The sequence below is a fragment of the Pteronotus mesoamericanus genome, unplaced genomic scaffold, assembly GCF_021234165.1.
Source record: "Pteronotus mesoamericanus isolate MK-2021 breed Mesoamerican mustached bat unplaced genomic scaffold, CSHL_Meso_final contig_20, whole genome shotgun sequence".
Taxonomy (NCBI): domain Eukaryota; kingdom Metazoa; phylum Chordata; class Mammalia; order Chiroptera; family Mormoopidae; genus Pteronotus; species Pteronotus mesoamericanus.
This window is the reverse complement of record NW_026555085.1, coordinates 2,172,949-2,182,889: the sequence shown is the minus strand read 5'-3', so window position 1 is coordinate 2,182,889 and position 9,941 is coordinate 2,172,949. Positions and strand designations below refer to the sequence as shown.

Below are 9,941 nucleotides of genomic sequence, written 5' to 3'. Positions count from 1 at the left end.
CAGTCACTTCCCAGCTAGTGCCAAGGAAGGCCTGCCCCGGTGCCTGCTGCTGCTCTGGCTTTGGGGCCAGCATGAATACAGGGGTGAAGGATGCTGCAGTCCTGTCCACCCTGCTGGGCCTCCTTCCTCCCCTCCTTGAGTCCCACTTAGGTTAATTACAACCTTAACAAGTGTCTGGTGACACCACACCAGGCAGCCCTACCTAGCCAGCAGGAAGGGGAGCTGGCGTGAGGGCAGGTACTGGGGGAGGAACCTGGGGCCCCTGCTGCATCTGTAAGTCCCAGCTGGCCTGATAAGGTCCTCAGTTGTCTGGGCAAATGGGGAGAGGGCAGGAAGCTCATCTGGAGCAGCTAAGGTGTTTGTGACAAAGCAGAAGGGGCGCAAGCAGGTGCCCATGGACACAGAGACAGGCCTCCCCTGGAATTGCTGCTCCTTCCTCCTCCCTCGAGAGTCTTTCATCCTTTGGGTCCAGGTCTCTGCTATGCTCCCCACCAACGTGCCTCAATTCCACCTGGGCCCCTCAGTGCTGCTGCTACTGCTGCAGCTGGTGCCTCCGACGTCTACCTTCTTTCCCAAAATCTGGAGCCTCCGGGCTGCCGCTGCCTCCATCACCCACCAGGACCTGACCAAGGAGGTGGCTCTCAATGTCTCTCTGCAGCTCTTCCTGGAGCAGCTGTCCCCAGGCTGGCCCCCACTTCATCTTGAGGACTTCCTGGTGAGTATCCCTGGGTCCTGTCACATCGCAGTCAAGACCTCTTGAGGGTCCTGCTTGCCAAAAGAAGGGACCCTCTTTCCCCCCGCATCCTCATCTCCGCCCCCCTGCAGCAGCAACACTCAGGAACCCTGGTCCTGAAATCAGGAGTCTCTCCCCCTTAGAAGGTCCAGAATTGCCCCTTGTAGGGCGACCCCCGCCCCAATTCCTTCCACACCCAGATTTGAGCGCCAGTAGCTGAGGAAATGTGGGCAATGGCCCAATCCAAGAGGCTTCCCTGGAGACCCTGTTCCCTACCCCTCTCCCAGGGCCACACCCTCCTCACCAATGACCTCTTTGTCTCCTACTTTGGACCTGGGTCTCCTTCCCAGCAATTCCAAGCAGCCTTAGGTGAGGTGTCTCCTGCCAGTGCAGCCCAGGATTTCCTGCTGACTTTCAGGAATGACCTTGACCTGAACTTCAAGGCAGCTGGGTCAGGAGCAGACACGCCTGGTTGGGGCTCTGCAGGAGACCCTGGTGGCGGCTAGAGCTCTTGACCACACCCCAGCCTTCCATGCCTTGAGGCAGCCCTCCATGCCTTGCAGGTAAGAAAATGGATGGGGTAGCGGTCAGGGAGGCCTTCGCTGCCTTGTCTCCCAACTGGTGCCTTCTTGACCATGCCTCTCAAAGGGACTGGAGTGCTGCTTGCCAAGCCCCTGAGGCCACTCCATAGTTTCTGCCTCCACAATGGCAGCACTTCCTGTGGGAACAGCCAGAAGTCATTGCACTGGAGAGCACTGAGGGTCACAGGCAGGGGCTGAGGTCAGAGGTAGGCCTCGGTGGCCACTGAAAGACCTTTGGTTGGGCTGAGTGAGATGGAAAGAAACTTGGGGAGACCCCTCTACCCCGCCTCAGTAAAGCTCTGGTCTGGGCAACAGGGCAGGGTGGGATGGGCAGAGTAGTGGAGCAACTTTGGGGTATCTGACAGGAGTCGCAGGGGAGGGAGGAGGGTTTCTGAGTGGGAAAGGAAAGAGAGGTGAGTTATGGGTGGAGGCTGTGAGACTAGACAAATGCCTTGTTCTCCTCCCCTCCTTTTCCTGGTACTAGGACTTCTGTAGTCACAGCAGCTGGGTGGAACTCGGGCAGCAGCTGTCACATCCTCACCTCCTCTGGCCAAGGCAAGAGCTGGTAAGCCTGGCACAAGGTACAGCCATGAGGCCATGACCCCAGTAGTTAGGGAGGAGCCCATAGAGCCACTTCTTTTCAGTCCACCCAGCCACCGTGTCACATCCCAAGGTCACACGGGATGTAAACATCACTTCATCTCTGGAGTGACCTGTGAGGCCTCCCAGTTTAACCAAAGGCCAGGTGAGTTAGGTGGCTTCCCTGAAGTCACACAGGGAAGGACAGAGCCAGGACCAGGTCTGCAGTCCTCGTTGAGTTCTCTTTCATGTGACTTCCTCTCTACCACTGGATCCCACAGGGCTTTCTCTCACAGTCCCCTCAACCACCAAACTGAACAATGACCTGTAAGCTGCCTCCTGTCCACTGTAAGTGCACTTTCCGTTCGCGGCTCACAGAGGGCATGATCCCTGTAGAACTGGCCCCCACACTGCTAGATTTTCTAGCACAGTCCCAGACTCAAATATTCGGTCTCACCACCAGTGCCTGAACTCCAGGTTTTAGTTCAGAAAGCCTAGAAGTGTATCTATGAAAGCTCTCTATGGGCTTTCACCCTATTCCCGCTGGGAGGAAAAGTGGAAGAAGTTTGGGTGGACAGGGATAAGGGTTGGGGCAACAGAATCCTGGGTTCTAGACCTCTGCCCTCTCTTCCCAGTGGGAGATCTTACCTGCTCTGATTGTAAGGAACTGAGCTGCCCTGGGATTTTGCTGGGTTTTACACTCCTCGCCTCTGGCTACTTTGGAACTCATCCCTCCAAACTTTCAGGTACCAGACAGGAAAGCCCTCAGAAGGAAGGGGAAGTCACTTCCTTTCCCCTGTCCCTGTCCCCAGGGATCTCAGTCCCCTAGGTCCTTGCCTCACTTCCTATAAGAAGGAGAGAATGTTGGGAACAAGGTGGGTGGATAAAGGCCCACTTGGGTGGCTATGGCTTGTTGGGGGAGGGGCGGGGAGCAGCTTCTTACTCAACCAATAAGACTTCTCCATTGCCCAAGGGCAGCTTTTGGGGACTGTCTAGAGGGCTCAGGGGATCCATCACGTGCTGTGTAAGGGATCCCTCCATATTGGCCCTCCACAAAATGTCATCATTTCTTGCTGATCCTTTGCAGAGCAGTGAGAGGGTCGGCCCAGGTCAGGAAGGTTCCCATTTCCTTAGGAGGCAGTGAGGTTTTTACTTCCACCCTCCAGATCCCTTTCCCAACCCAGGAAAATGTAGCCATCAGGGCTGTTTTGACCAGAGCAGTTCCCAGCTACCACAGAGAGGCATCAACAAGGACAGCACAGCCCCAGGCTTCTCCCCGCACCACATGCTCTACCTCCAGACTGCAAAACTGGCCCTTCTGGCCTCCATCCAGGCCTTTAGCTTCCTGTGAAGATGCCTGGGACACAGGACTTTCTCCAGGTGGTAGTCTCCTGGACATGGGCTCCCTAGGTGCTCCTCAGGGAGCTGAGAAACCAGGGGCTGGGGACAAGTGTGCAGACCCTTCACTGTGGCTTTCTCCGGGCTGCTGGACATCACCCCAGCCTCCCGACTCAGTTTCGTCCTGGACGCCACAGGCAGTATGGGCAAGATCAATGCTGACAAAGTCCAGGCTCACCGCGGTGTAGAACAGTGACAGGGCAGCCCCATGGAATCCGTCTACTATGTCCTGGTGCCATTCCATGACCCAGGTAGCTGTGGTCTGGCTGGGATAGTGGAGGGAAGGGAAGTCCAGGGCAAGGGATTAATGCCACTGGTGGGCAGTGGGCCTGAGCAAGCCCTTCCCGGGAACCTGTGCATATACAGGAAACAACTGGCCACTTCTTCCACTGCTTCCAAAAAGGCAGCAGTTCACATATGAATTCCATCACAATCCATGCTTAGGTAGGTGCCCTCTGCTTTCTTAGGCTTTAGTGCCAATAAGTACTTTACGATTCTCTCTACTTATAGATACAGGCTGGGATGAAAATGGGGTTTTGGTGGGTCCAGACCTCTGAGAAGTGCCTGAGACAGATACTTATGTGATATTCCTTTCCCTGTTGAATTGGAAGTCAGGCAATCTAGCCTGGGTTGACCAGTCTTCCTGTGTGTCCTTAGTCTGGTCATATAACTTCTCTTTGCCTCAATTTCATCATCCATAAAATGGGTCACTACTAGCTTTATCCTGTCTATCTCCCAGGGCTGAAATGATCATCAGTCAAAATGCCTGTAGGACTGAGAATTCCCTAAGGGCAGGAGGATTTAAGACCAACTTGTCTGCATAAATCCTGGAGTAGCTGGCATATGAAAGGGGCTTACCATCTATTTGATGAAGGTATGAATAAGTGAATAACGGAGAATTCAGCCACTTATGTGTCAAAGCACTATTCTAAGATTGACAAAACCAACTCCTTTAGTCCTCCCAATTACCCTCTGAGGTAAGTACTATTATTTTTCTGGCTTTTCTGGTAAGGAAACTGGCGCTCCAGTTGTTTTTTATACTTACATTCCCAAAAGGACCCAGGAACTACTGCAATTTTGTTAAAGAAATGAGGTCCACTTTCCCACCACAAGTACCTAGCCCCTTACCTCCCTATGTAAATATAAGGGAATATTGTTATTTCAAGACTTGTCCGGCCCTTCGAGTACTGCAGACCTCTTGACTGGGGAAGGATGAGGGGAGCCTTCTCCTCACTCATGTCAACGTCCTTTCCTCTTCCCCAGGGTCTGGCCCTGTCTTTACAGCAAGTGACCCTGATAGCTTCTGGCAACAACTCAATGAGATCCATGCCTTGGGGGGTAGAGATGAGCATGAGATGAGCCTGTCAGCCCTGGAGGTTTGCCCTGCCCCCTTCTCTTCTCCAACCCCCTTTCCAGGCCCTACCACCAAGGGGAGCTAGATCCTTCCTGGGGAGCCCCACTCCATCCCACCTTCAGAGCCTGGTCCCACTAGCTTCACTCAAGGGTTCTGGGGCCATATTTTCTTCTCTGCCCTACCTTGCTCGACCCACTCCTGCTGCTACCATTTTCACACCAGTCCTTTCCCTCCCTGCCAGTTGGCCCTGCTACACACACTTCCGCTCTCAGACATCTTTGTCTTCACTGATGCCTCCCCCTGCTCCACCCACGGATGCCTTCCTCACCAACCAGGTGGAATCCTTGACTCAGGAGCAACACTGCAGAGTCAGCATAGCCTGTGGGAGTCCTGGTGTTAGCCACCCAGGGATGCAGGAGACCCTGTGACAACAATCTCATAACAAGGGTCACACCACACTATGGTGGTTAGACAAGCCTTGGCATGGAGTGGGAGAAGTGTACAGTGAGTTTAACATTTCCTGATCCCTTTCACAATACTAAAGAATGGGAGGCCCTACCCTTAATGATGCTGAATTTGTATTTGAACCTGCCCCCAATAAACCATTTGAAGAACTGGAGATCCAGTTGCCAATAAACTGCTCTGTGGATGTCCTAACAGTTAAAAGGGAATAGCAATGACTAAATGAAGGCCAGGGGGTTATGTCACTGGAAGACCCTGTATAGCCAGAGGATAGACAAAGACCTCACCACTCATCATGAGCTCTGTGGAAAGCGGAAGCGCAGGAGATCCTCATTCATAGTGGGAGATGACACGTGGACACCTCAAGGACTGACATCCCTTCTGGGCACAGGCAATACTCCTGGTGACCGAAGACCCATTAAGGGGTCATGGCTGAGCTTGTTGTGAGGTCTTGTCCCCTCTGTTTTGGAACCATGTGACGTGGTGGCCCTGGCCTCCACATTTGGTGATCTTCACCAAAGATCAGCGCGTTCGAGATGTGGCAGCTATTGTTGGGGACAGCATGGCTGACTTGGTGAGTAAGTGTAGGGGACAGAGGAACCAATGCTTTCAGCTCAGAACTAAGGGGATGGGTGACACTGCATTTCTCTTTCTCGTAGAAGGAAGAGAATGGCTCCCATTGCTGTGTTGCCAGGATATGAGGGTGGGAAAGGACGTTTGTCTCCCTGTGAGATCCATGGCTACCCACCTTCCTTATTGCTCCTTCAGTGAGTACCATCCCCCTCCCCTCAATCTTGGGCTCCAATATTCTGTCCTCAGGGCTACCACAGGAAGTCCTGCCACCTTTTAAGTGGGGGTCAAGAAGAGACTGATTCATCTTAACCCCTCACCTCCAACTTTGTCATTGACTATAACTTCATCCCTGGTCTTCTGCCCCCTCTCACTGGTATCCATCCCTTCTCCAGATGTGACAGGGTTTTTTTTCTGTTACCTTCTTTCTCCTATCTTGGTTCCTACCTCATTCCATGCCCTATCTTCTCCGCATATTTTGGTCCTGCTCATTCTTCACGGTGACCCTCCTCCAGGAACCTCCAGTTGTGGTACTTGGGAGGCCATTTTTGTTCTGTGTGGATGGACTGCTCTGGAGGGTCACAGTCTGGACCCATGGGGAGGTCAGCAGCTTCTGGATCAGGAACGCTGCAGGTACTTCCGCATGTGTGTCTCAAGGCAGAGGGAAGAATTGAGAATGGAGTATGAAGAGTAATCTACTAAGGGAAAGAAATTGTTTCATGTGGCAATCTCTTGCTCCCCACTCTCACCCAGGGATTCCCCAGGACCAGGAGAAAATCCAGGGGTTTCCCAGGACCAGGAGAAAATCTAGGCCACACCTGCTGCTCTGGGCAGTTCTGGATGGTGACCATGAATGACCCCACAGACAAGGACCTGGGAGATCCAGGTCACAGCCAAGGGCGACCCCCAGGTGAGAGTACAAGGTAAGAAGGGAGATATTCCTGGGAAGGGAAAGGAAGGGGAGGGGAAGGGAGGGGATATTGCAGAGCTCAGAGAGCAATGTCAGTCACATTCATCTGGGGAAGGTCTTTGAGTGCCTTCACCTCCCTCAGCTCAGACCTCCCTGGACTTCGGGATCCCAATGGAGAATGGCCCCCACACTAGCCTCTACCCCCTGACTCAGCCAGTTGCAGACATCTATTCCCCCCCCAACTTGTTCATTAATTTTATGTTTGTAAAATTCTCCATATATTTAACTTTCTATTGAGTTATAACTTACATATTTTACGTAAATGTGCACTCAAGTGCACAGCTGGATAGATTTCATATAATACACCCATGTAACCATCACTCAGGTCAAGACTTAGAAGATTTCTAGCCTCCCAGATCTCCCTCCTGACCCTTCCTGTTAGGTAGCCAAGGTGGCTAAGAAAGGACCAGGGGCCAAAAAGTTCCAAATAAGGGCTTTTATTCAAGGCAAGACAGTGCGATCAGGCAGGCTGAGTCTGAGCAGGCTACAGCAGCAAGGGAAAGGGTGGAAGGGTTTTTAAGAGTGTGCAGCAGATCCCCAGGGAGGGTGGGTCACCCTGCTAATCACCCTGCTAATCTGCCCCAGGTGTCTGGGAGATTTATGGGTCTTGCCTCTGGGAAAAGCTTGAGGGAGAGGGGAGAGGCAATGAGGATTCAACCTGTTTCCAGCAGGATGCTGGTGGCTCTGTCTCAGTTGCTTCTGGTAATACGGAATCTCGTTGTCAGGTATTTAGTAGGTGACAGCATACCTTCTTTGTTGACGCACACCTTTGTTCCAGCATAGGCAGTGGCTTAGGTGCTCTCTGTCCCAGTAAATTCTAACACTTCCCATCAATACTCCCCAGAGGTAACCCCTTTTCCCCATCCCTACTCCCCAGAGGGAACCCCTATTTTGAAAGCCACTCATTCCATTCTTTTCTCCTTGTCCCAGAATCTCACTCAGACCACTGTTCTCCCTGCCCCTCCCCTGCCTCAGGTCTCCAGACCCAGCTGTTGGTAGAAGTGACAAGGTTGGACTCCAGAGGTCACCCTGGTCATCCTCTGCTTCACATCTCCCACATCATCCTCCGATGGGGGTGCAGAGCTGGGGCCGAGTGCCCTTGGAGGCCAGGGCAGCCCATGAGTGAGGTCTCCTCGCAGCCTCACTTCCTGCCCACCCCCAGGCCCTTCTCTGTGGAGCTGATCGGCCCGGAGGAGGAGCGCCCTGCACCCGACTGCCTCCCAGCCCAGCACTGTGGTTGGGATCCTTTGGGAGGTGAGACGCTTGGGGAAGGTCTGGCTGAGGCTAGGGAGAGCTGGGGCATCTCCTCCCCTGACTCACCCTTCTCCGTAGGTCTGAGGCCTTCTGATTTCCTGGCCCTGAGCAGTAAGGCGCCCCCTCCACCCCACCCACGAGACTTCATATCGCCAGTTTCTCCAGCCCTCAGGATCTCGATCTTGGGACATGTGTCAGCTCCACCTTTGCTCTCACCTCCAACCTCTCCACGTGAAGAAGCTGAGCCCTCCAGCTTCTTTCTGTCACCACACTCAGGCGTGGGATCTGGTACACACTTCTAAGCCCCGCCTCTGGCCCCTTCTGATTGGCCCTCAGATTCTCCCCTCCCCTCCTCCCGGCCCTGGCTCCACTCCCTGACTCTGAGCTGTTTGGTGCCAGGGTTTCAGATGGCTGTCCCTCTCCGCTCTGCAGGGATTGCCGGGAACAGAATGAGTGCGCTTGAAGGGCACCTGGGCTGGAGGTCCCAGTGTCAGCCGCCCCGGACTCCATGGTGGTGGTGACCATGACTGCGGTGTGTCAAGAAGCTAGCCCAGTGCCCTTGTGCCTTCCTCCAGCTTCTGGTGCTTGTCCAGGCCCCACAGATGAGGTGCCCCCACTTTCCATTGCAGGGTAGGCCGGGCAAGGGGAAGCTTAATTTGGATGCAGACACCCAGAGAGTTCTCTCTTCTCTACCCAGGACCAGCTCGCTGCCCCTGCCCACTGGTGTTCTCACTACGGCCAACCCTACCCTTTGTCCCTCCCTTTCCGTGAGGGGCGGCAGGGCTGGAGGAAGGCTGGCAGGCAACCCCTGCTGGGGCACAGTTGGAGGGGTGCTGTTCCTCCTAGGCTTGGTCTCCTGGTGACAACAGCCGCTAGATTGATGGTTTTCCAGCGCTATTTTCAAACTTGCTCCATTAGTGAGAAGATAATATGGGCCTTGGGACGCTACCTCACCTAGCTGGGCTGGAGGTTTTCCTTCTCACCCTCTTGTCCCTTCTCTTAACAAGATTGAGATAGAGGGTAATAGATTTTCCCACAATGCACTTTCCCTAGGGATGTAAACCAAAGACTCATTGTTTGAGAAAGTTACTTTTTATTTCTCTGTAGCATCTTTGTTCCACTACTTGTTCTTGCTCTTCCAAGCTCAGGTAGAGAGGAAGATATATGGGGAGGAGACAAAGCTAGGGAGTGGAGTAAAAGGGTACCAGAAAGTGTTATTTATAGAATTGTTTTTATTTGAACTTCTGGAGAAACTTCTATTCTAGTATTGTATTAAAATTGAAAGACAGTTTCAATAAACATGTCTTTTCCCCAGAGAGATTTCAAAGAAAGATCATTTATGCATATCGTATAGGAGAGTGAGGGCATAAGATACCAAGAAAATGAAATGGAAATTTTCAGGAGCAGATAAGAAACTTCACACCAGGATGTTTAGACTTCAGTTAACCCACAACGTGGAGCTATTTAGCTGTTGAGTCAGGAGGCAAGATAAGAAGGTTCTGACTCATCCTCTTCTGTTACCAACTGAGTGGAATGACAGGAGGCCTTAGACACTGGCAGGGTCCCCCCCCCCCCCGACTTGGGGAAGCCGGGCTGAGCAATTCAATCTGTAATATTATAATAAAAAGAAGTTGCAAAGAGATTTCTTACAAAGTTGTACTTGAAAATGCACCTGTGTCACATGTGAGTTAAACCTCCTTCTTCTGATCATTCCAACATAAAGTCAAATTTTTAAATTGTTACAATGCTGAAAGATGATTTTAAAATATACATTATAGGAAAATTTTTTCCTACCATTTATTGGTAGTTTCATTTTCTATAGAATCTGGTGCCTGCCCCCATCCTTCTACCTCCCAATCCAGTCTATTAGTAAGGCCAACCAATCTTTGCAGTGTGATTTTGAATTCTCATGTACTGCTCTGGGCAACAGAGTAGACCTCTGCTTTCCATGATCACTGCCAGGTTAGTACCCTTCCAAGTGGGGCCCCAAACATATGATCTTACTACCATCTGCTTCTGAGTCATAGCTGATTAGACCAG

The 9,941-nt window shown here is 52.3% G+C and overlaps 1 protein-coding gene across 1 annotated transcript; it reads left to right on the top strand.

Moving 5' to 3' along the window:
* The first annotated feature begins 349 nt into the window (after positions 1-349).
* VWA7 (von Willebrand factor A domain containing 7) lies at positions 350-8,764 on the top strand. The gene is given in 21 exon segments (XM_054570196.1): positions 350-715; positions 1,021-1,178; positions 1,180-1,271; positions 1,274-1,296; positions 1,799-1,895; positions 2,529-2,639; positions 3,078-3,273; positions 3,352-3,542; positions 4,555-4,667; positions 4,887-4,952; positions 4,954-5,013; positions 5,499-5,680; positions 6,177-6,346; positions 6,474-6,534; positions 6,536-6,600; positions 6,730-6,807; positions 7,620-7,722; positions 8,043-8,132; positions 8,334-8,459; positions 8,461-8,508; positions 8,599-8,764. Coding segments are annotated over 21 exon segments (2,517 nt in total). The 5' UTR covers positions 350-394.
* The last annotated feature ends 1,177 nt before the right edge of the window (positions 8,765-9,941 follow it).